The following is a 27,282-nucleotide window of genomic DNA, read 5'->3' as shown; positions in this document are numbered from 1 at the left end:
GTTCACTAGGAGCGTTTTCACTCAGTATTCACGTAAGCAATCCTATTTTAGACGAAAACCAATGTAATTCTTAATAATTCATGTTATTTACTTATTTATGCAAATTAGAGAAGTCAATTGACAAACTTCTAAAAACGGCCTTTTTGTAACAAAGAATTATTCTGTCAAGTCAACAAATCTATCTGTCATTTTAATAACATGTTAAATTATGTCACTCGATGCAAATTAATAACTTTTCTGCACAAATTATGATAACAGATGTACATGTGACTTATAAACTATATCTCTTTTTAGCAGTTCTTTGACAATGTTATAAATACAAGCAGCAAGAAGGGTCGAGAGGCAGTCGGAATGTCACTTTGGTAAAGTGTGTTTGTGTGTTATTCTTTGAGGTGGATAAACAATGCAAAGAACATGTAAAGGAAGTACTACTTTGTGTTGTGTCATGGTCTTTGGTGGACAGTGGAATTAAGATGGCCACCAGAGTAATAAATATTTGAAGTTTACATATTTGTTGGTTTCGCTCGTTCTTTATCATCAAAAGCACATAAAAAACACGGGACCTCATGTTTTTAACCCTAGACAACCAGATTTAAAGCCAGCATCAGCATCGAGACACGGCAGCGATCCAGCAAGTAGCAGCGATTACCACAACACAATGCATTTTAATGGCGCCAACCTAACATCAAGTGCTAACAAGTTCCGTAAATGGGAGTGAAATAGTGTGATTATAGCAATTAGCAATATCTACGACTAGGCGACCATTACAAGGGGCAGTTGTAGGGTTCAGAATTTGGAGACTGGAAGTCCAAGTGATCCCTCTCGATGGCAGTGCGGTAGCGGCAGAAATCTGGATCACAGTTAATAGTGGCAGTAGATTCCGCAAAATACATGGCCAGTGTCTGGGCAATGTCTCTCGGCGCCGTGAGCAGACAACCCTGATGCAGCAATGCCGTGACAGGTAGTTGGCTGCGTTTCCCGGAAATCCTCCTGATGGCTTCCCATACTTTTGTAGAACTAGTGGAGCGGGAGATGGAGTTCAGGAACGATTGCCATGACCGTCGTTTACTCTCTTTAATCACTCGCCGCGCTTTGGCTCTTGCCACCCGAAAGGCCGTAAGATTGTCAGCTGAGGGACGGCACTTGAAACGGCGCAGAGCTGCACGGCGGGCTCGGATGGCTGAGCGGCACTCAGTGTTCCATCAAGGGACAGGGCGCCTCTTGGGATGACTTGAGGACCGTGGGATCGACAATTCAGCAGCATGGGAGATCACGGCTGTAACATGGTCGACCCATTCGTGGACACTGGCACGGTGTTCCAAAACAGATAAATCGCTGAAAAGTGTCCAGTCAGCTCTGTAGAGGTGCCACCTGGGTGACACTGGTAATGCCACAGTCTCATCCAGGAGGCGAATCCAAAGGGGGAAGTGGTCACTAGATAGGAGGTCAGCAGCAACCTCCCACAGAGCAGAATCCGCGAGTGCTGGAGAGCAAAAGGAAAGGTCAATAGCTGACGACGACCCAGAAGCAGTACAGAAATGAGTGGGAGCACCAGAGTTGAGGATGCACAGTTCTTCGGATGCCATGAGGCTTGTAACCTCCCCCTCACTTACCGACGTTAAGGACAGTGAAAAATGAAACCGCGTGTACCTAATGGGAGTTTTGGAAAAGCAATCGTCACCGAAGTTAACCTGTCGGTAAAGAGGGAGGAAAGGGTTACATCTAGATGAAAGGAAATGTGCTAATGAAACTGGTGAAAATTAATTTTGAAAAGGGGTAAAGTTAATAAAGAAAGTAAATGTGCAGCCGTTACGTTAACAATTAACTAGCGGTAATTAGGTATTTGAGATTTGGGGGAAATCACGGTCGCCAGTCCTAAGGACAATTACTATAGTAACTGAAAAAGAAAGGTTATTACACATATAATTAGCACTAGAGGCGTGGCAACTGAAGGTTGACACGTGTAGTGTGAAAACTGAAAGTTTGTCAGAAGTAATAAATTTCGCTACACCCTGACTTAATTTAGCAAAAGAATTAATAAAACCGGAAAATCGAAAGTTAATTTAGTGACTGAAGTTAATAGTGAGCTTTCTTTCTGAAACACATAGAAATTCAGTAAAATACGGTTAGTCTTGGACTACCTCAACAATCATTTCAAAAACTACTTGAATCTACGCAATTTAGAAAGAAGAGATTTAACTTTGAACTTGAATTAAATGACTCTGAACAATTAACAATAGTAAAATTTAGTACGTACCAAGCTGAGCTGCAGTCACAGGTAAGCTAAAATACGGTAACAAAACTCGCACTCTTAATTTGTGCTTGTGTAATCTAACTTTGAAATTAAAGCATTGAAATGATCTTCCTTTAATGCTGGCGTCTGAATTTCAACGACACTCGGGTTCATTCCGGAAAAGGAAGGGACCCTGCTTGGTAATGCAATTGGGACAATGAGCAACAAAGGTTCATGCTAAGTTGCTGTAATTATAGTTACGAAAATGGTACAGTATGAAAAGCTGAGGTCTGCCATACAGTTCTAAAACTTTACTTGCTTCCAGTCTTCCTTGATGGTTGATTGAAGGTTTGAAGCCGTCGATCGAGGAGGTGGCGACAGTCACTCATTGTCGGCCGTCGCTGTTGCAGAAGCTGGATGTTGGCGCGCCTTCTTCTCGACACGGTCACCAGACGAAACGGGCTCTTGATGTGCGCTAGTTAATGTTTCCCGTCCGCGACACCATGTCAGAAACTATCATCGCAAGTCGAGCGCAATTACATGCTGCCAAACCCCGAAAGCGCGGCAACTCGCGGGAGCGTCACACAACACACCTGCTCCACTCGCTACTCCCGCCAGACTCCTTCTACTCAGCCCGCGCTCCATGCGGCAGAGTTAACACTACCAAAGATCCTACACACTTTGATTCTTCACACGACCTATCGATGTAATCGTTCGATAGCAGTTTTCCCTAGGCAAGACCCAGCGTAAAAATACAAATAATATTTACGAAACAAACCAATTATACATCGACATAAATGTATAAATCTATATATACAAACAGTAAAACAATTACAATATACAAAGAGACAGAAATGTCATATCTTGAGGTAACAAAGCAAGGAAAAAAATAGTACAATAGATGGAAATAGGAGGATATGCATTTCCAGCGTTACAGGCTTTCCAGAATGCGACCCCTGGGGCAAGTAGTCGTAGAGCCCCATAAGACATTATGAGCATTGAAGTCCCCCAGAAGGAGAAATGGGCGGGGGAGTTGGGTAATAAGGTCTGTGAGAGCCTCAGAGTCTATTGCATCCTGAGGTGGTAAGTAAACGGAACAGATTGTGAGCCTCCACCCCACAAGAAGGTCAACTGCAACTGCTTGCAAGTCCGTAACGAGAGGGAGCTCAGATGAGTGGTGCATGTCATGGACAAAAACTGCAACACCACCCTTTGCCCTTTGCCCCATCAGATCATCTTTTCGATACACAGTATAGCCCCGTAAAGAAGGAGCATCAGTGGCCCGGAAATGTGTCTCTTGGAGACATAGGCACAAGGGGCGCTCTTGTACAAGGAGTTGTAATTCGGCCACATGCTTCCTGAACCCATTCAGGTTCCACTGTAATATGGAGCCAGTGATCAGGGTGCCTGAATTTTCACCCTGCCCTGTGCTTTGGAGGAGAGCCCGTACTGGTCGGAGATTTATTCCTGGGGCGAGAATATCGCCCCCGGTCGACATCAATGTCCATCAGCTCTGATGGCGACCCAAGGGAGATGTCAGATAGTACGATGGCATCGTCATCGGACTGACCCTGACTAGTCTCCTCAGGTGGCAAAACCTTCACCTTCGGCGTCTTCGTCTTGGGGGGCTTTGAATGCAGAACCTTGTCAACAGTTGGAGCTTTACTCGCCTGGGCAGAAGGTGCCATATGGGGAGGGGCAGGAAGTACCCCAATGTCAGCAACCACGGCCTTGTCCGATGTTGTGGGGAGAGCTGCAGGTTGCAAAACAACCGCAGCAGCACAAGTGCACTGGCAAACGCAGGTATTAGTGCTGACACTAGCAACCTCCGTTTGTGTAGCAACAGTGGCCAACTGTACCGGTTTCTGCAGAGTGGAAGCGAAAGATGTTGTAAACACAGGAGGCTGCATGGCCTTAAAGAGCTTCTTGGCCTCACCATAGGGGATGCGCTTAGTTGTTTTGATCTCCTGTATCTTCCGTTCCTCGAGATAGATGGGGCAGACCCGGCTCCAGACAGGGTGACTCCCAGAGCAATTCACGCACTTCACAGGCGATGAACAATCGGCTCCTTCATGGGCAGGCTGACCACATTTACCACAAGTGGCTATCCCATTGCACCCCAACGTTGTATGCCCAAAGCGCTGACATTTAAAACAGCGCATTGGGTTGGGGAAATATGGCCGTACTGGCAAACGTAAGAAACCTGCTTTAACATGCTCTGGGAGTCTCGGGCAATTGAACTTGAGAATAAACGAGTCGGATTTGACTAGGTCACCATCGACTCGTTTCATAATATGCTGCACGTTGACAATACCTTCGTCAGCCCACTCAGATTTCAACTCGTCCTTGGGGATATCCACCAAGTCCCTACATGTCACAACACCCTTACTATAGTTCAAAGTGGAATGGAGCTCGGTCTCGATAGCGTACTCTCCAAGACAGGTTGCTTTCCTAAGAGAAGTGACTTGACAGGAACTAGAAGTTTCAACTAACAGAGTCCCATTGCGCAGACGCTTCACAGATTTCAGTGTTCCTGCAATTCCCTCAAGACCCTTGTGGATGTAAAAGGGAGAAACTCTCTCAAAGCTACCTTCCTTCCGTTTGACAATCAAAAACACTTTCTGATTATCAGCATGTGCTCTGTTACGACAGTCTGATAAATCTCTAGTAACACCAGGCGCTGGAGGACTCCCAGCACGAAGTCGCTTTTTCGATTGGGTGTGTTTTCCTACCAGTGGCCCACCCAATCCACTGGTAGGGGGAAACGTAGAGGTCGAAGGGTCCATTGTGGTCCCACGAGCAGCTAGGAAACTAAAGGTCCGCTCAGACAGAGCCCCACATACCTGAGTAAGCCTTATACAACTGGGGTGCGGCAGGTGCCCCAGAGGTTGCCCGCTTGCGACTGTTCCACCCCAACAGCCATGCATCTTATAGGCACGCAGCACACCATAAGATTGAGGGGTTTTTATAGAGGTTTACCTTCCTCACAATCCAGGCGGTCAAGCCAAGATTACCATTCCCCGCAGCACACAACATTCCACCGCCACGCCATGCGGTGGTCGCTGAAGTATGTCCGGGGTTTACGGTGACAGGAGACTGGCGGCGCTGACCAGTCCCCAGCTCAGGACCCCGGGGTCGCCAAGCCCTGACGTGATTATGGCCACATGAAGGGTATCAATAGGATTTTAACGTGGTTCAAAATGGTTCAGATGGCTCTGAGCACAATGGGACTTAACTTCTGAGGTCATCAGTCCCCTAAAACTTAGAACTACGTAAGCCTAACTAACCTAAGAACATCACACACATCCATGCCTGAGGTAGAATTCGAACCATAGCGGTCGCGCAGTTCCAGACTGTAGCACCTAGAACCGCTCGGCCACCCCGGCCAGCATTTGAACTTGGAATAGTAGTTGCAGCTATATGCGTGGAACATTCCATTTCAGATATCAGTAGGGATTTCAATATTCCAAGACCCACAATGTCAAGTGCGTGCCAAGAATACCAAATTTCAGGCATTACCTCTCTCCATGGACAATGCAGTGGCCAATGGCATTTACTTAATGGCTGAAAGCAGCAGTGTTTGTGTAGAGTTGTCAGTGCCAACAGACAAGCAACACTGCATGAAATAACCACATAAATAAATGTGGGATGTATGACAAACATATCCGTTATGACAGTGTGGTGAAATTACGTGTTAATGGATTACGGCTGCATACAACCAATGCAAGTGCCTTTGCTAACAACTCGACATTGCCTGCAGTGCCTCTCCTAGGCTTATGACCATTTTAGTTGAACTCTTGTCAGATGAGTCCCGATTTCAATTGGTAAGAGCTGGTGGTAGGGTTTGAGTGTGGCACAGAAGTTACAAAGCCATGGACCCAAGTTGTCAACAAGACACTGTGCAATCTGGTGGTGACTCCATAATGGTGTGGGCTGTGTTGACATGGAATAGACTGGGTCTTCTGGTCAAACTGAACCGATCATTGACTGGAAATGGTTACGTCCAGCTATTTAGAGACCATTTGCAGCCATTGATGGACTTTTTATTGATTATAATGTGCCATATCACTGGGGCACTCTTGTGACTTCTCTTGACATGACAGCACAGAGAGGTGCATTACTGGTGGTAAAGTCAGTGACAGCATTAGACACAGGAGATGTACCACATCATCTTTTCAGATAAGTCCCAGTTGCGTGTACAACATCACAATGGAAGTATCCATATGTGGAAGTTCCAAGGAGAGTGAATATTCCCAGACTGCATTCACCACAGTCATACAGTCCCAGCATATGGTATAATGGTATGGGGTGTCATTGGGTATACAATTTTTGGTTCAAATAACCAATCATCTGGATGGATACTGCAATATTTATGACATGTTATGGATGGCAGCTGTGCCCTACCCTCAAGATCTTCATGTCTTTATCTTTAAAAAAGGTAACTCAAGACTGCACATTGCCCATATTGTCCTGACCCACTTCGACAGAGAGGCTGTTTGATTGTTGCTCTGGCCAGCACATTTGCTGGATCTCTCATGGACTGCAAATTCTAGTCATAGATTGAAAAGATTCTAGCACATCACCATCCACCAGCCACTGCAATCGACAACCTGCGCCATGGAGTTGAAGCAGCATGGAATGATGTTCCCCTCATTGGCAGCCAAGTTCAGTTTGACTCAATGCCCAACTGTTTTAGAGCTATTATTACTACCCTAGACGGCAGCTCTGGCCACTAAATTTTACAGCATTTATACTCCCAAATCACTCAAAAATTTAATCATGGGTTCAGACTATTGTAATAACCACACACAATAAGTAGACTTCCTCATTTTCTATCTTTCCTTGCACTGGACCATTACTGGCCAACAGTATGCAACCAAACACAACAATCAGGATTATCCTGTGTGTCTTGTTTTCTTTTTAAGTTCCAAATAAGGTTAAAAACTGTATTTTTTCTTTTTTGACACACCTGATTTAATTTTTAAAAAGGGAATTTTTAATGAAAATTTTTAACCAATTTACGTTCTGATTTTTGTACAGTCTTTTTCTTTGTATTGCAAAGTCCTAATCACTTTCTTTATTCCATGTATTCAATATCTTTTCTGTAAGAACTCTTACAGCAAAAACATTAAGTTCTTCTGCAGTCTTCATAATGTGTCATGACAACTAAGCAAACAACAAAATTAATAGACAAAAAAAGCAGAAAATCAATGAAAATGCTATCTTCCCAAGAAAATTTGATGCTTCATTCCATTCAACTGATAGTCTGTGTGAATGCCACGAATTGACATGCATTGCAGAATGTTTTGAAATTCTATTCTTTTCTCTGACATTCACTGTGAATCAAACAGAAGCCAGTGTAAAAGTTAAACAAAGGTAAGGGTATTGTACATGTCATAACATTACATCTTAAGAACAAAAAACTTACTTCTTACATACAGGAATTACATACTCTCTGCAGCTATTTCCTCAAACACATTTTATTAAGAATGTTTATAACTTTTTACTTCTCAACGTCAAAGCTTCACTTCTAACTTTCAGAGAATAGAATAGCATGGAAACTTTTAGTCTCTGAAATGACAAGAATTTGAGATAAGTTCGATCCATGTGGAACACAGGACACTATTCATCTGCTTGCAAGAGGGCTTTCTCACGTGGATGACTCAACTGCAGCTCATTCACAGATGTAATACTACTTCTGGAATAAATTTCATATGAGTAGAATTCTTCTGATGGGGCAACAAAAATACAAAACAGGCTTTCCAATCTAAAAATGCAGTCTAATGGGATACATGTGAGCTAGAAACTGCCACAATGTCACAGCCATTGTTGGTGCCTTATTGTTGGGTGGCTTTGGGCACTTAAAACAAGATAAATATTCTGGCACTGGATTTTATTATATGATCAATTCAGTACATACTGGTGCTGAATGTTTCTTTATACTTGAAATGTTCTTTCCAGTCATTAAATAGTGCTATATGTGCCGTTCAGTTCCCTGCCCACCTCAAACTGAATCTGATCAGAGTTTTCAATCTCAACAAAGTGTGCATGCTTTATATATGCCACATATGTCAACAATGCCATACCACTTCTGTGCAACTGAATTACTGTGTACAAACAATGAGCAGCTGCACCATTGCACATCAGTTCACACAGGATGTGGCAAACATGCCATATAGTCTTGTACTGGTAGTTCCAAATGTCTCTCTGATATCCTGCCACACTTTTTTTTTTGTTTTCAGTTTTCTGACTGACCCACCACAAATTCCTCTCCAGTGCCAACCTTTCAATCTCAGAGTAGCAGTTGAAACCTATGTCCTCAGTTATTTACTGGATTTATTCTAGTATCTCTCTTCTACAGTATTCACCCCCTGCAGCTCCCACTAGTACCATGGAAGTTATTCCCTGATGTCTTAACCCATGTCTTGTCATCCAGTCCCCTCTTCTTGTCAGTTTTTCCTCACGAAGCCTGCAGACAACCTCCACATTCCTTGACATAACAGTCAAGCTAATTTTCAACATTTCACATCTCAAATGCTTCAGTTCTCTTCCGTTCCAGTTCTTACACAATCCAGGTTTGACTTGTAATTTTATCCTTCCACACATCACTATTAAAATCATTGTCTTAGTATATTAATTATTTTCAAATGTTTCTAGAGGTGTAAGATATACAAAATAATAACTTTTTACTTCTCTTCATTATCTCATTGTTGTTGTTGATGGCTCAAAGTCTTATGTCTAGGAGTACATTCTTGCTGCTGACAATTTTGATTTAACATTGTGGGTTCTTGTTTCACTAAATAACTGATGAAGATTTGCCTGTTGCTATAAGTATCTTTTTATTTTATCCAATCCTCCTATACCACACTGACTCAGAATCTCCATTTTTGTCAAACCACAAATTACATTATTAGAGACAAGATTAGCAAAATATGCGCATTTCCATCTGAGGCACGCCAACCACTGCTTACATTCTGTGGTACTAACAATATTCCAAAGTGTTTACAAAGCAAAAGAGTTTACATATTTTCTTGACAGGAGAAGAATTTTTACCAAATTATATCATTACTTCATAAATAAATCCAGAAACAAATTTAATAATTAGCATTTGATTGCACAATTAATAATATGAATTTTAAGTATTCCAGAAATTTCGTAATTTCAAATATTTTTATAAGAACTGTTAGTGCATATCGATTGTAACACATTAATTTCTTTTTTATACATTTTAGCTTAAAATATAATACATCTTATTGAAAGTCATATGAATTCTTTTAGTTCAACAGCTGAGATAATTTTAACCTATGCAAGAATCGATACTATACATGGGATCAGTTATCTCTATTTAAAAAAAAAAAAAAAAAAAGGTAATGTTACAGGAGAGTGACTCATTATACGCTACCATACAATACTGTGTTCAAAATGCACATTCTCAGGGCCTATGTTTGATATTAGTGGACTTCTCTTGGCCAGAAATATTTATGTCATTAGCACATTCCATGTTATCAGTGTCAAAATGATGAACCAAAACAACTATTGTGCACTTCATGTTAACAAAAATGTCTATTTTTATATTGATTCTATCGTGGGAATGCAAATAAGAGCAGCAGTTATTGTTCTAGTAATTCATGATAATATTTTCATTTCCAGGTTGTCTCTGACAGCCAGTTTGTAGCACCTCATGCACACCAGCTGGAGCTTCTGGTAAACAACCCTCAGCCAGTGTACTCATACTACTATGATCAGCCTGGACCAGATCTGTATGGAAGCTCTCTCAACATTACTGGTAGGTAATAGGTGTTAGACTGTCAAAGCCAGCAAATTTCTGATGTAGAATAACAAAACTATTTATGGGGATTTTCAGGTGATAAAAAACAGCATATTTTACTTATGGTGGCACACTATATTATCAAGAGCGTAGTAGTCTCACAACAACTAATAAATGGCACTTTGAAACTTCTTTTTATTGCTACAGTTTCATAAACTGGACAAAAAGAACAAAAGCTACATAGTCCAAGATATGGCAATCCTTTGTCACCCTACACCACCCTTTATGTTTCTGGAGTCATATATTAATGTGCACCTATGTTTCTGGAGTCATTTATTAATGTACACTTTATTTCATTTTTGTATTGATATTTTTCATTTATTGTTCAAATACATTCATTTAATGTCAAATACATAGAATAGTACAGGAAGAAACAACACATACTATTTGGAGGAAGCATTGGACAGCTGATTAGCATATAAATAAAAAGTTAAACATTACACCATAAACTTAGCAATTTAAAACGTATCCACTTGCTCTGCTATAGCTCCAAACAAAAATACATTTTTCTGTTTCTGTTGTGATCTAATTTATATACAGCACTAACCTGAAATACCAAAAAAAGAAATACGAGCTGCATTTTTCTGATTCTTACTGCTCAAATATGAACTTACATTTAGTCGATTGGCATGACATAAATATTCCCTATAGAGACATTTTTCATGGAAATATTCCTTGTATAAGATATAATAAGATGTAGTGTTGGGCCAGAATGGGACCTTTACCTTCTTACCCTTATGAGATGTAGTACACTCAGAAGTTTTATCTGTTTAATTAGAGGATTAATATAAATTTTTCTCAGAAATGGGACATTTTAACTTACTATCCAACCAGAGTGACAGTTCTGACATTTTGGCTGATAACAGAAAGAAGACTGAAGAAAAACCAAGACACATTCATATGCTTTGTTGGCCTGGAAAAAGCACTAAACAATGTATGATGGTGCAAGACATTCGAAATTCTGAGAAAAATGAGGCTATGCTGTAGGGAAGATGGGTAATATACAATATGTATAAGAATCTGTGGGGGAAATATCAGTGGGAGACTAAGAACAAGGTTCTCAGATTAAAAAGGGTGTAAGACAGGAACCTATACATCAAAGAAACAATGATGGGAGAATAAATCAAAGAAAGACAACAGTATTGAGAATTAGCAGGAATGAGAATACCAAGAAACTTAACATTAGAACTGGGGATCATGAGGTAGATGAAATTAAGAAATTCTGCTACCTAGGCAGCAAAATAACCCATGACGGAGGGAAAAAAGAGGACATAAAAAACAGACTAGCACTGGCAAAAAGGTCATTCTTAGCCAAGAGACGGCTAGTAGTATCAAACATAGGTCTTAATTTGAGGAAGAAATTTGTGAGTACATTTGAAGCACAGTATCATGTGGTAATGAAACAGTGACTGTGGGAAAATTGGAGCAGAAGAGAATTGAACCATTTGAGATGTGGTGCTATATCAGAATGTTGAAAGTTATATGGATTGATAACATAAAAAAAGAGGTGGTTCTCCACAGAATCAACAAGGAAAGGAATATACAGAAAACACTGACATGAAGAAGGGGCACGATGATAAGACATTTGTTAAGACATTAGATAATAACTTCCATGATACTAGAGGGAATTGTAGAGGGTAAAAACTATAGAGGAGGACAGAGTTTGGAATACATCCAGCAAATACAGGGTGCATCAAAAAAATGTATACACAATTTGAAGCATCATAGAAAATTTATTTCCCATTCTACAATGTTAAATTTCTGGAAATGGAAAGCTTAAAGTCCAATTGGAAAAATAAATGTACTTTGCAAATGTGATTAATGTTCAAACTGGTGGACTTCAGCATCAATACATTTCTGAGTATGAGTCACCACTGATTCCATACATCGTACCAAAGTGTCCAATGAGATTTCTGCGCACACCGCCTGAATCTCATTCCAAAGTGTGTCCAGGTTACATGGTTTACGTTTGTATACCTCGTCTTTTCTGTGCCCCATAAGAAGAAATCCAGTGGCGTGAGGTCTGGAGAGCATGCAGGAAACTCGATTGGTCCCCTGCGTCCTATCCACTGGCCTGGCACATTGTGATCCAGGTATGCTTGTATGTCCCTATGATAGTGATGTGGGGCATCATCTTGTTGGAAATAAAACTCATCATTACCGTATAATGCACGAATGGCAGGGAATATGGAGTCAGCAAGCATTGTTAAGTACGTTTCTCCAGTAACAGTACCTTCAAAGCAGAAAGGCCAAATGAGTCCCCTTGCAGACAAATCACACCACACCACACTTTACACCAGGCAAATTCACAGCCTTTTCAAATGTGATGTGAGGATTATCTTCAGCCCAGTACACACACTTGTGCCTATTGACAGTTCCATTGAGTTTGAATTTGGCTTCATCCGACCAAATTATGCTACCCATAAATCCCGGTTCACATCTCACCATCTCCTGAACCCATTCACAAAATTCTAACCTTCGATCTGGATCGTTGTCACTTAGCTGTTGCACCAGCCTTGGAATGTACACATGAAACTTGTCCTTCTTCAGAATGCATACCACACTACTAGCACTTACATTCCTCTCACCTACCACTTGCCTTGAAGATTTTTGAGGTGAACGGTGAAACAGTTCCAAGACTGCAGTTGTGGAATCATCACTTGTAGCTGTACGAGGTCGCCCTGATCAACCTTTATGCACATCACACACTGTTACATGAATTTCAAATTTGTCTTGTAGACGTGTTGACCTTGAAGGTGGTTCTTTACCATACTCACTTCTCCACTGTCTTCGAACTGCAGCTACATTCTCAAACTTCCACTACCACTTAATTATCTGCTTCCGCTCTTCAAAGCTCAAACGCATGTCCGCCACGTTGCAGTTACTTGCTTGCCACTGCTGCCATCTGTTGAAGAAACATAAAATTACTTTCTCACTGATATTTAACCTTGTAGAATGGGATATAAATTGTCTATGACAAGTGTGTATACATTTTTTTGACGCACCCTGTGTTTGAGTATGTAGGTTGTCTGATAGGATAAGGACGGCATAGCAGAGGAATTTGTGGCAGGCTACTTCAAACCAGCCAAAACAGAGAGAGAGAGAGAGAAGAAGAAGAAGAAGAAGAAGAAGAAGAAGAAGAAGAAAAGTGAAAGAAAGAAAGAAGGTTAACAGATAAATGGATTAGTTCACCAGGGATAGGGAATAAGGAATTAAGGATTAAGTCACACAAACCATGAGAAGAAATCCTATCACAGAAAAATAAGTAGTCACACATTACTTAGCTTGTCATTAAAGGTCTTGAAGGTATTAGAATTGTGTAGCTATCAGTTCTGAGCTGTAAGAATAGTCAGTTGCCTGAAGTAAAAGGCTGAAGCCACCAACCTTCATAGTTTACTCAAGTTTTTGATTCCATGTAAGTCAAGGTGATGAACATTTCACCATACACATCAGTATCACATAACAGTATGATATAAGCAATATTTAAAAAATCATTTCCATAGTCCAATGCATCCAAATAGCTTTTATCTCCCTGAGTTGTTAGAGGCAAACATGATGCTCTTAGTGCAGATATAGTACAATATTTACGTTTTAATCTCATGACATAGGTCATTAATGAATGTCCACACTCATATTAAATATGAAACAGATGTTGATGTTTGTCATATAATATTCGTGCTTGCCTGTAATGATCATTTACTATAAAAATATAATTTAGCACTCCTGCTTTTAAAGGTTTAAGGAACTTGAACTAGGCAACTGTTTTGAAACTTTAAAGCCAAGATCATGTTTTAACATTTACTTTTCTCTGAAATGGATTTTAGAAGCTTTATAAGTCATTTTTGTGTTTTAAAAATATAAATAGGGTTCTAGTATAAACATTTGTGAAAATTAAGTATGTTTTGTAATTTTCATTTCAGATACAATTTGAATATTAATACTTGGTGTAGGTTTGGCATAATTTAAAGTGTATTGTGAACACTCCATCCTATAAACTTTCTAATGAGCAACAAATTCTCAAACATAATGATTTTTTATTAATATGTAGTTTTTGAATCTAAGGAGTATGTACCAGTTTGTTTCTGTAATGGTACATATGGATTTTCAGTTTCTTACACAAGGTGAGGTCATTATCAAAGCAAATCGAGTATTATCTACATTTATTGCTTCTCAGTCCATCTTGTTACATATTTGCATGTTGAAACATAGTTGTAACTATAGTTCATTAGAAACATTTTTTTTTTCTTTATTAATTCAAATGGTCAAATGGCTCTGAGCACTATGGGACTTAACTTCTAAGGTCATCAGCCCCCTAGAACTTAGAACTACTTAAACCTAACTAACCTAAGGACATCACACACATCCATGCCCAAGGCAGGATTTGAACCTGTGACTGTAGCGTTCACGCAGTTCCAGACTGTAGCACCTATAACCGCTCGGCCACCCCGGCCGGCCTTTATTAATTGTGACAGTATAAACTGAAAATCATAAAACTGTCCAAGTACCAACATCAAAGACACTAGTCCAGTGTTTATTATTCAAATTATGGGTTTCGCATGCTGGCAGTTGAGTATGAAAACTTTCAGTGCAGAACCCTATCCACAGCAAAAATGTTTTACTACCCAACACATGACCTGATTCAATATTTTAGTATCTGATACATGGTCTAACCATTATACAGTCTGAGTCCAAGTAGTCCGAGCATGAGTGAAGCAGTAGCAGATACAGGTGAAGTCCAAATAGCAGACCAGTAGTCCAAATAATCATACAGTTTATTGTAAAAGTCTGTCTCAGATCAGTGTTCCACTGCCTTAGGTAATACTTGAATGGATTATGGCAGGCTTTAGCTGGCCTTTCATCAGCTCAGGTGCCCAGCATCCCTAGTATGCTGCTAAAAGCCTTACACCAGGTGGCATGAAGCTTACCTTCAGACACTGTAGCCATTACATAGGTCAGTGATGTATTTTCCATACTGATGTCTGGTGTGCTTACTGAATTCCTCCTCCCTTTAGCAAGCCCACAGGGCCAAGAATGTCCTACCTGATTCTAGAAAACTGTTTAAAACCCTTTCAGAAGTGAGCACACATAATTCTTTAAGCATCTGTGTTTTAAAGGGAACATTAGTCTCTATGCAATGCCATTGAATGCAGAGTGAAACTGGTGTATTGTTACATGTCTGATGACACTGTGCAGTTGCAGAAGTGCTTAAAGGTGCCTGCTGTAAATAAACTGATAGCTATGAAAATACTCTTGGAAAAATATCTATATTTTCAGAACATTGAAATTTTGACAGGTTGTCTAAATGTGTTCCCCACTTCCATTTCTCCTGTTTATTTTTCTTTGGCTGCTGCATACTTGGATTAACCATTACATCATCCATGTCATCATCTGCACTGTCAGATTCTGCTGCTTTTGCATTTTCAGTATCAATATTGTTACTAAATTCATCTTCAGAAGTAGAATTAGAACTAGAACTATAATATTCTGAATATTCACTTTCACTTGCACTTAGAATATCACTAATTTCTTTGTCCATTAAGCCAGTGCCACAAAAACTTTTCCTTACAAGATGGCATTTTGATTCTGAGTGCTGCACAGTCAAAATAGATGGGAACTCCCTCAACTTTATTTCAATCTTATGATTGACAATGGAGTCAAATGATGTAAGAACATCATTAAAGATTGATTTTCCTCTTTCCATTGACATATAACTCTTCATACCATCTATTAACTAAAGTGAAGAACTGTTACAAATTGTTTAATGCTACACTACATGGCTCTTATTCGTGAAATCAGAGAACAACTTTTACGAGCAGCAGAGCCCAATGGGTTAAGTTGCTACTAGTTTCAGTCTAGCAGCATCTTAATAAGGTTTTTGACAGCAACTGGTGGTGTAGCTATATAAAGTTTCATGAAACCTGTAGAATACCTTTGTACCATAGTATATGAGTCCACTCTGGATGCTATACAAGGAGACAAAGATTACATGAAAATTACAAGGGTCACTCAGGAAGTAAAGAATGTTTTGTAGGTTGGTTGGTTGGTTCAGGGAATGTCATCAGTCTCATCAGATCAGGGAAAGATGGGGAAGGATGTCAGCCATGCCCTTTCACAGGAACCATCCCAGCATTTAGCTGAAGCAATTTAGAGAAATTACAGAAAACCTAAATCAGGATGGCCACATGCAGGTTTGAACCATCATCCTCCTAAATGTATGTCCAGTGTGCTTACCACTGTGCCATCTCACTTAGTGAATGTTTTGTTTTGACACATGACCATTTTCCTACACATCTGCCAATACCCAGCCATTGATCTTGGTACTAGCCCACTTTAATTGGGTTGCAGCTACAACCCAATAAGATTTCTTATTGTTTAGCTGTATGACTTCAAAATGTGTCTGTATGACTTCAAAATGTGTGACAAAAGTGACAGTCCTGCCAAGGGTGAGGTACACAGTGTTATCCACTTTTTAAATGCACAAAAAGTCTGACCCTACAACATTTGTAGACAGATAACTGAGATTTGTGGTTATGTGATGAACAAAGCATCAGTTTGAAAGTGGTGTATCATGTTTACTGGTGACTGGAAGAATGTTCATGATGAAGATCATTCAGGATGGTTCTCAGTGGCAATTAATGGACTCAAAGCAAGGATTAAAACAAAAATCCAAGTTTATAGGCATTTAACAATTAGTGGATTGCTCATTCTTTCCATAAATTTTAAGAACTGAGTTTCACAAGATTGTCAATGCAGACCTGAGCTATAACAAAGTATGTGCCATGTGGATTCCTCAAATTTTGTCAGACAAACACAAAGCCAAATGAATGGTAGCTGCGTTGACATTTTTCAGTCACTATGAAAAGACTTGGATACCATGTTTCACACCAGAAACAAAGTGCCAATCAATGGAATGGCATCTTTCAAAATCCACAGTGAAACAGAAAAAAGCAAAACAAATTTTGAGCACCAGAAAGATTATGGCTATCGTATTTTGGGATCATAAGTGTGTCCTGCTCATCAAATACATGCCTAGAGGCCAGAGCATAAACGTAGTGGCCACTGCCAGACACTAACTACTTCACCACATTGTTAAGAAGAAGCAGTGCAGAATGCTAACCAGGGTAGTCATTGTCCTTCATGACAATGCATGTCCTCCTTCATAATAATGCACCAGGGGTGATTAGGGCTTTCTTTAGTGGTTTCAGTGGAAAATGTTTCAATATCCACCACACAAGTGATTATCATTAATTCCCCAAATTGAGAAATTTGTAACAGCAACTGAGTATGCAGAAGGCATACAAAAGGTAGTGAAATGGTATAACAAGTGCCTAAATCTGATTGGTGTCTATGCAGAAAAGTAACTTGGATATCAAATTGTATTAACATACAGTTTCATTTAATTATATCAAATAAAAATTTTTGTAGAGAAAAAGTTCTTTACTTTCCGAATGATCATTTATAAATACCAATGCAAAACTGCCATTGTCACTCACTTCAGGTTATTTGAATATATGTTCATGCCATTCAGATTAAAAAAACATGGCTCAAACATGGAAGACACTCACTGACTCAGCCTTATGCAAATACATACAAGTAGCTAAGCAGATTCCTAGGAATGATTAATTTCTACTGGTGCCACATCCTGCAGGCAGCCAAAATACAGGCATCCCTCACCAATGCCCTTTCTGGGAACTACACCAAAGACAAGTGAACTGTTCCATGGTCAGAAGAAATATCATAAGCTTTCAAGACAATCAAACAGGTGCTACAGAGGGCTGAGATTCTGGCCCGTCCTTCACCGATGGCCTACCTGTCAGTGGCTGTCAACGCTAGTGACACTACCATCTGTTCTGTCCTACAGCAAATTTTAATGACATACATCAACCCTTATGATTTCTCTCATGCAAATTAAAGGGCTCTCAAAAATTGTGTCCACATACAATTGTGAACTACTTGTGCTCTAAAAGACAGTAGGGTATTCCAAAGAGTACACTGATGGCCACCCCTCACACTTTTCACCAACTACACCCCTTAGTACACACCATTCATAATCCTAGTCCAGATGTATCACCCCACTGCTTTCAGCACCTTGACCTCATAACAGAATTCTCAACAGACATCCAATACATGAAAGGGGGGAAACATGGTAGTGGACTACATGTCCCATATTCATCCCATCAATACATTAATCAACCACGAGGACCTAGTGAACCCACAAGGACATGAAGATCATTTATGTGATCTCCTAGATGACCCCAACACAGGCCTAGGGCTTGAAAAAATAAGGTTACCCAACACTCACGTAAAACTCTGGTGTGACACATACAAGGTAGACCATGCCTACTAATCCCCATGCCATTCAGAAAATCAATTTTTGACAGCCATCATAACCTGTCACACCCCTCAGTTCACCCCAACATGAGACTCATTACAGAATGTTTTGTTTGGCTGGGGTTTAACGCATACTGCAGGATATAGTTGAGGTCCTGTGTTCTGTGACAGCATAGCAAGACACCAGATGGCATGCATTCCCCCCCCCCCCCCCCCCCCCCAGAAGGCACCCTCACTGTACCAAAAAAATGTTTCCAGCACATAGGACTGAACTCAATTGGCTCCTTACCTGAGTCCAAAGATTACAGCTCATTTTATCAGCCATTGACCACGCAACTTGGGTAGAATGAATCCCTTTACATGGAATAACAGCCAAATCGACATCACAGCCAAATCAACATCACAAGCTTTCATTACCACCTGAATTTTCCACCTCAGTTGCCCTCTATCTATCATAATTGACCAGGACTGGCAATTTGAATCCCTCCTCCTTGCTGAGCTGTAAAAACTAGGTAGTGCGCAACAATTTCACACAATGGCCTACCACCCACAGAGCAACAAGGTAGTGGAAAGATGGCATCAGACACTGAGGGCTGCCATAATGAGCCACAACAGCTTGTGGACAGACATTCTACCCTGTATTCTGGCAGGCACCTGGGCAACATACAAAGACAGCCTGAAGTCACTGCTTGCAGAGGTGCTGTTCAGCAAGTGCTTCATCCAATCTCCCCCTCCCTGCAGCAGACTTTTTCTTAACCTCCCCACCATTAATGTCTGCAGAATTACCTTCATTAGTACTGAATATCCAACTCCACATTAACAACACTCTCACACCCCAGCCTCATGCTCATGTATTATGAGCAAGCTTCATCATCAAGCAGCTAAGATAGCTGCCATAAAATGTTATCTAACAACACAATCTGCTCTGTGCACCAGCGACTGTACTGTGGCCCTTGCAATGTGACTAATGGAGAGAATAAACACTCTCAATGCTAGTGATAGCCACAACAGTATCTGTCCACTGACTGAAATCTGCTTGATTGCTAACAGCAGTGGATAACAACCTTTCCACCCCTCTTATCTCAACCTTTCCCAACCACAACCCTTCCAGAGTGGGTCTTCATGTCGATATGATAAATTCAACATCCAGACTGGAGACACATCCATAGTTGCAAACATTGCTGATGACAGCCCTCCCTGCTCTGCTAAGGCAGGCCCATCCACCCCTTCCCCTCCCCAAAACTTGTGACCTTCATTTAGCATTTCCCACTTGCCTCTCGAGTAGTGTATACCATACTAAAAAATATTGTATCTGTTCAGTATACAGGGTGAGTCACTAACTATGGCCACCTAGAATAACTCTGAAAGTATGATAGTAGTTGAAAAGTTAGTGGGACAAAAGTTGCATGGGACAACGGGGGCCATAATATGACGTTGGTATTTTGTTGCTAGGTGGGGTCGTGTCAGAGATATGGAGGTCAACTTTGTTTTTTTAAATGGGATGCTATAATTTGGCACTTATTTTCTGATAGCGGCTATCGAAACAAACACAATTATGTGTAACAGTAAGGTCTTTGAAGGTCACAAAGGTGACATGAAAGTCCATTTGCAGAAGGTGTTCAAAGTGATAACCACTGGTATCAACGCAGTGCTGCAATCTTTTTATCATAGGTTCAGTGGTATTCCTTATCACTTCAGCACTTATTGAAGCACATGCTCTGACAGTTCTCTCTCGTATATCGTGCAAATAATAAATATTCACTGAACATGGCATATCCATCTAACGTGCCATTGACATGTAAACACCATTCATTGGTTTTGCAATACAACTCTAATAGGAACGGTAAGACTTGTATCATTGAATCAAGCAAATGTGAATGATGTATTCCTTCAAAGATGCTTCTCATTTATGGAGAATACCAACGAAATTCAATGAGAGATATAGACTTATATGCTGAAAGATATTCTCAATGTGCTCACCCTACACGTCGTGCATTTAAATGTGTACATGATAAATTGAGAACAACTAGATCTTTCACGCATCGGAAACATATTCGGGAAAGGAAAGATACTAATGATGAAATGGAAATTGGTACTCTTGCCACTGTGGTTCAAGATCCTTGTGTTAGTTCGCTTCAAATCGCAAGGGAATCTGTCATGAGCCAGAGTAGTGTTGTTCGTGTTCTGCATCATCATAAATATCATCCTTACCATATCAGTCTCCACCAAGAATTAACTGGTATGATTGTATGCATCACATTGAATTCTGCTGATGAGCTCAACTTAAGATTCAGAGAGATAACACATTTATTAATTTGATTTATTTACTGATGAGGCTACCTTCACAGACCATGGAAATGTTAATTTGCATAACATGCATTACTGGGCAACTGAAAATTCATGTTGGCTGTGGCAAGTTGCACACAAAAAACTGTAGTTAGTGAATGTATGGTGTGGGATTCTGGAGGACAGAATTGTAGGCCCCTATTTAATTCAAGGAAAACTTTAATGGTAGGATGTACACCACATCGCTGCAAGAAATTTTAGGTCTGTTATTGGAAGAAATACCTTTAGGAACAAGGAACAGAATGTGGTATCAGCACAATGGGTGCCCGGCACATCATTGGATTTGTTTCAATAGTTGCTATCAGAAAATAAGTACCAAACTATAGCATTCCATAGAAAAAAGAAAAAAAAAAAAAAACAAGGTTAACCTTCATATCTCTAACACGACCCCACCTAGCAACAAAAAACCAACGTCATATTATGGCCCCCATTGTCCCACAAACTTTTCAGTTCCTATCATACTTTCAGAGTTATTCTTGGTGGCAATTATTAGTGACTCACCCTGTATAATAATGGCAATAAAATGTGAAATTCTTCACCAAGATATTTTTACCTGCTTGTTTCTTGAGTAGGGCGTATCACAGTAAAGCATTTTGTATGTGTTCAGTATGCAGTAATGGTAATAAAGTGGAATTCTTTGCCAAGGTATTTTTACATCATTCTCTTCAGTCCCAGATGCCCAGGATTCCCACAGGCCTCAGCTGATTTCATGTAAAGATGTTTTCATTACTAGGACCAGAGACAGACCAGGATGGTATACAACAACAAAAAGTGTTGATTTTTTATTTATTTATTTATTTGCAAAATGCCTGTTAACAGGCTTGTGACCACTCAGATTTTTTTGCCTTTTCTGCATAAGATTTTAAAAGGTGAGATATTTTGTCTGCTCAAGGTATGTATATAGTGTAATAATTAATTTTATCCGGGAACACTTGCAAATTTTTATGTGAAGTGGAAGCAGGCTATTTCTCACGGTTTGCCATACTCTTTAGTTGGTTTGAGAAATTTCTGGCTTAGAACGGAATCTATGTATGTGACAGTTTGTTGGAAAAGTAAAGAACATGTGAAATGGTTCCATTTAAGGCAATATTGTGGAAGTGTCTCAAACAAAAACTGAAAAATCTGCAGATGTTTAGTGATTTTTAATCTTTGATGGTAATATGATCTATTTAATTTACACATTTTTTTTGTAACTTCTGGGTATATCTCAAGTATTTCAGAGGCAATGATGACCCTGTCTGGTAATCTGTTGTATTGCACAACCCAATAGGGGTGTTGATGAGAAGGGTTTTTTGAATTCTTAATCTAATGGGAGCTGCAAATAAGCATTGGACTAATTTAACTTGTGGAAATATTACTCTCCAGAAAGTTGTGTGAAAAGTCATTGGTATAGAGTAAAGGGTATGGGGTTATTTCATCGTTGCTTTAAAATCACCACCCAGACACAGTTTCCCTCCTAGTTTGCAAACAATTAACAACGGTATTACCCACTGCCTGTCAGCTATACACGTCAAAGCATTATGCTACTTCTTCTTCAAGATCACAAGATCATCATGAAGAGCCAGTGAGACTGGTTGGGACTGAAAGAAATACACTGGAAATATTTTAGGAATAATGTGAGCCTCGAAATCTGTTGCAGCTCCTAGGCCAGGTTCAGAGAGGCAAACAATGTAAAAAGCACAATAGATTGCTGGATAGAATGAACTGATCCCTGAACAATAAATCTGGACTCAGCATGTGCATCAAGGTGTAACATGTCAGTATTATAAACAGGATGTATTGCTGCAGGCATTGAGTCATGGACAGACACAGTGAAAAGACAGCCAAACATCTAAGCTTTCAGATAGGAAAGTGCTCCTTTAGAAATAGAAAACACACACACAGTCACACAAGCACAATACATACACACACACATGGCCACAGTCTCTGGCCACTGTGGCCTGACTTCAGACTGCGACTGCATCTGATATGAGCAGAAATCTGGGATGGGTGGTGGCAGTGTAAAGAGGAGTCATGGGGTGGGGGGTGGATATCAGGGTAAGGGTGGAGGAAGATGATGTGCTACCTGCAGGGATGTGTGGGAACAGGATAGGGCTGCTAGGTGCAGAGTTGGAAGGCTGTGCTATGGGGGTGGGGTGGGGGGGGGGGGGGTGAGAAGGGGAAAAGATTGCAGATGTGTTGGTGGAATAGAAGATGTGTGTAGTGCTGGAGTGGGAGTAGGAAAAGGGACAGGTAGGTGGAGGTAAGGGACTAGTGAAGCTTGAGGCCAGAGGAGTTCCAGGAATGAAGGGCATGTTGTAGGGAAAGTTAACACCTGTGCAGTTCAGAAAAGCTGGTGTTGGTAGGAATGGCACAGGCTGTGAAGCAGTCATTGCAGTGAAGCACATCGTGGTGGGCAGCATGTTCAGCAACTGGGTGACCAGCAGTCATTGGAGACAATACATAGAAGAAATGTGTGATGATAAAGACTTCAAGAAGAAAGATAATGTGATGGAAGACATCTATGTTTCTGAAAGAAAAATGCAAGGTCCTCCCATCATGAGATATATATTTGAACAAGCACTGCAGAGATTCAAAGAAGAAAGTGCAACTGGTGTTGATGATGTCACTGCAGAACTGCTGAAAAATTTAGGTAACAAGATGGAAGACCAATTATTCAGAGTAATAAATGACTGCTACTAAAAAGGAGTCATACTAAAACACTTCATACAATACAGAACTATTACCACACCTAAAATAGGGAAGGTAATGGATTGCATAAATTACAGAACACTTACTTATAATGTTATCACGTGCCTCTTAAATGTTGATTAATACAGTTAAGAGCAGCATAAAAGGAGATGTAGGTAAGCTAGAGAAAACCATTTTGGATAAGAAAAAGGTAGAGAAACAAGAGAAGCAATTTTGGTCTTGCACATGCTATTGGAGGGAAGGATGCGTATGAGTAGCAGAACTTATCTTACCTTCGTGGGCTTATAAAAAGGTTTGACAATGTGAACTAGGAGCTACTGTTTAGAAGTATGAATTAAATAGGACAGGACTGGAAGGATAGAAAAACAATTAATCAACTGTATCAGAACAAATGTACAAAAATAAACATCAATAAGGTAGAGAACAAGAACAGGATTAGAAGAGGAGCCATACAAGAATGTCCTGTATCTCCACATTTGTTTAATATGTTCATTGAGGAAAATATTCAGATCATGAAAGAAAAGACAAGGGGAATAAAAAACAGTGGTGACAGTATACACTGTATCAGATTTTCTAATGACAAATAATAGTTGCAGACTCTGAAACAGAAACAAATAGAATGGTGAAAGTCATATCAGACAATGGAAAATCCAGGATGGAAGGTATCAGTATAATGAAAAGGATAGTTGCTACTCACCATAAAGTGGAGATACTGAGTTGCAAAAAGGCACAACAAGAAGACTGTTGGAAAGTTAGCTTTCAGCTAACAAGACCTTTTCAAAAACAGACAAGCTACACATATGCACACAGTCACACAAATGCAACTCACCTGCACATGACCACAGTCTCTGGCAGCTGAAGCAAGACTTTGAGCAGCAGCGCATTACGGGAGAGGCAGCTGAGTGTGGGGTAAGGAGGTAGGTGGGGCAGGGAGGACCAGGAAAAGCAGTGTAGACGTGGGGGATGGTAAAGTGCTGCTGGGAGCAAGCAGGGATGAGGTGCTGAGTGGGGCAGCTAGTTTCAATCAGGAGGTTAGATAGAGGGTTGGGGGAGAGAGGGGGAGATTAGTGGAAAAGGAGAGAAGTAAACAGACTGGGCGCATTGGTAGAATAGAGGGCTGTGTAGTGCTGTAGTGCTGGAATAGGGACAGGGAAGGGGCTAGATGGGTAAGGACAATGAGTAATGAAGGTTGAGGCCAGGAGGGTTATGGGAATGTAGGATATATTGTGGGGACAATTCCCACCTGTGCAGTTCGGAAAAGCTGGCGTTGGTGGCACAGGCACAGGCTGTGAAGCAGTCACTGAATTGAAGGACATCATGTTGGAGAGCGTGCTCAGTAACAGGGTGCTCCAGTTGTTTCTTGGCCACAGTTTATCAGTGGCCATTCATGCGGACAGACAGCTTGTTGGTTGTTATGCCCATGTAGAATGCAGCACAGTGGTTGCAGCTAACTCGTAGGTCACATGACTGGTTTCACAGGTAGCCCTGCTTTTGATGGGATAGATGATGTTTGTGACCAGACTGGAGTAGTTGGTGGTGGGAGGCAGCAAGGGGCTGGGAGCATGGCTTGTGTAGGGGTGAATGAGGATATTGTGTAGGTTTGTTGGGCAGCAGAATAACACTGAGGGAGTAGTGGGAAGGATAATGGGTGGGGCATTTCTCATTTCAGGGCATGACAAGAGGTAGTCAAAACCCTGGTGGAGAATGTAATTCAGTTGCTCTAGTCCAGGTGGTTCTGAGTCACAAGGGGAATGCTCCTCTGTGACTAGATGGTGGGGCTTTGAGAGGTGATGGGTGACTGGAAAGATAAGGCACAGGAGATCTGTTTTTGTACAGGATTAGGAGGATAATTATTATTTGTAAAGTCCTCAGTAAAACCCCCAGTATATTTCGAGATGGACCGCTCATCACTACATATGGGACAGCCACAGGTGGCTAGGCTGTATGGAAGGGTCTTCTTGGCATGGAATGGGTGGCAGCTGTTGAAGTGGAGATATTGCTGGTGGTTGGTAGGTTTGATATGGTCAGATGTACTGATATAGCCATTTTGAGGTGGAGGTCAACATCAAGGACAAAAGCTTGTCGGGTTGAGTAGGACCACATGAAGTGAATGGGGGTGAAGTGTTGAGGTTCTGGAGGAATGTGGATAGGGTGTTCTCATCCTCAATCCAGATCAGGAAGATGTCAGAAGCGAATATGAACCAGGTGAGGGGTTTGAGATTCTGGGTGTTTAGGAAGGACCCCTCTAGATGGCCCATGAATATGTTGGCACAGGATGGTGCCATGTTGGTGCTAAGGCTTTTGGAAGAAAGGTTCATGACTGTGTTTGGGGTCTATTTAGGTTCTGGATTCTGTGTGGTAGTGGGAGGGAGTTTTGAGGGTGGAATAACTGTTGTAGGCCTGGGAGATAGGATTTGTCAGCCAAATCCCTCAGCATGCAAACTAACCTTACATCCACGGCAAGATTCACAATCCACCACCTAAAAATGAATCCCAACCATACATTGTACCTGCTGACAAAGGCTCCACCACAGATGTTTTTTTAATCATATGGATTACCTGGCAGGACTCTGCCAGCTGTCAGATTCATCCACCTACAAGCCTTGCTGCAGTGACCCCATTCCAGAAATCCAGCATGATCTCCAGTCTCTCCTCAAATCCTTTGGCCCACCCCAGAACATTTCCCCATAGCCCATCTCTCTCCTCACCCCTAGCATTCCCCACACTCCTACCTTCTACATGATTGCTAAAAATCCATAAATCCAATCACACAGGACACCCCATTGTGCCTGATTACTGTACCCCCTCCCCTCCCTCACTGAGAGAATCTCTGCTCTTGTAGACTAAAACCTTCAGCCCATTATCTGCAACCTACCAACTCATATAAAAGATACCAACCATTTCCTCTACTGACTCCCCACAATTTCTGTTCCTTTACCACACGGTGTCCTGTTCATCACTATTGGTACCAGCTCCCTTTACACAAAATCCCTAATGCCCATCGCCTTATCACTATTAAACACTGCCTTTCCAAATGCCCGATGGATTCCGCACCAACCACCTCCTTCTTAGACACCATAACCAACTATACATTCACCAACAATTACTACTTCTTTCAAGGCATTACCTAGAAACAAATCTGGGGTACAGCTGTGGGCACCAACATGGCAACATCCTATTCCAACATATTCATGGGCCATCTAAAGGAATCCTTCCTAAACACCCAGAAGCTCAAACCCCTCACCTGGTATAGATTCGCTGCTGACAGGTATTTATGGATAAGAGAAACATTTTAACCAGAAACATATGAAGTTAGGTATTATAAAATCCTTCACCAAATCTTTTCTATGGAGTGGATGAAAGTGAAAGTTGTACTTGGGGTAAATTGGAAGGGAATTGACTTGCAGCTGCTGAAATGTGATTAGGGCAGATGACAAGAATGAGCTGGACAGGATGAAAAACCAACCTGGCAGTCTTCATGGAAATCAATGAAGAGAGATGATTATTAAATGAAATGGAAAAGAGGAAAATAAAATTTATTGCACACTTTCATCATTTATATTCTTAAATGCTGATAATGAAAAGAATAGGATGGCCTAGAATGAAGTATTTGGAAGGAATCAAGAAGAGGATAGGCTGTGACAATTACATTGGACTGAAATGAATAGCCAGTGACAGAAGAGAGTGGTTGGATTGACAAGGCATTATAGTTTAAAATATGTATGTAAAAGCTGTTACTGAAAAACCCAACTTGTTTGGTATAGGAGAGTTCACTGTCTCTTTGATGACAGGTTAATCTCACACCCTGTGTTATTTTTGTAGCTGATGTTGCCCTTGGATGTTTGTTAATACA

At 40.8% G+C, this 27,282-nt stretch overlaps 1 protein-coding gene across 1 annotated transcript in view; it reads left to right on the top strand.

Moving 5' to 3' along the window:
* LOC126177043 (carboxylesterase 4A-like) overlaps positions 1 to 27,282 on the top strand; it is a 388,219-nt gene that overhangs the window by 299,592 nt on the left and 61,345 nt on the right. The window contains exon 10 of the mRNA XM_049924282.1: positions 9,884 to 10,019. Coding sequence (XP_049780239.1) covers positions 9,884 to 10,019 — 136 coding nt within the window. The remainder of the gene's footprint in view (positions 1 to 9,883; positions 10,020 to 27,282) is intronic.

Source organism: Schistocerca cancellata, chromosome 1 (assembly GCF_023864275.1).
Source record: "Schistocerca cancellata isolate TAMUIC-IGC-003103 chromosome 1, iqSchCanc2.1, whole genome shotgun sequence".
Classification (NCBI taxonomy): Eukaryota; Metazoa; Arthropoda; class Insecta; order Orthoptera; family Acrididae; genus Schistocerca; species Schistocerca cancellata.
Note: the sequence above shows the minus strand (reverse complement) of the source record. Positions and strands in the feature narration are given on the sequence as shown.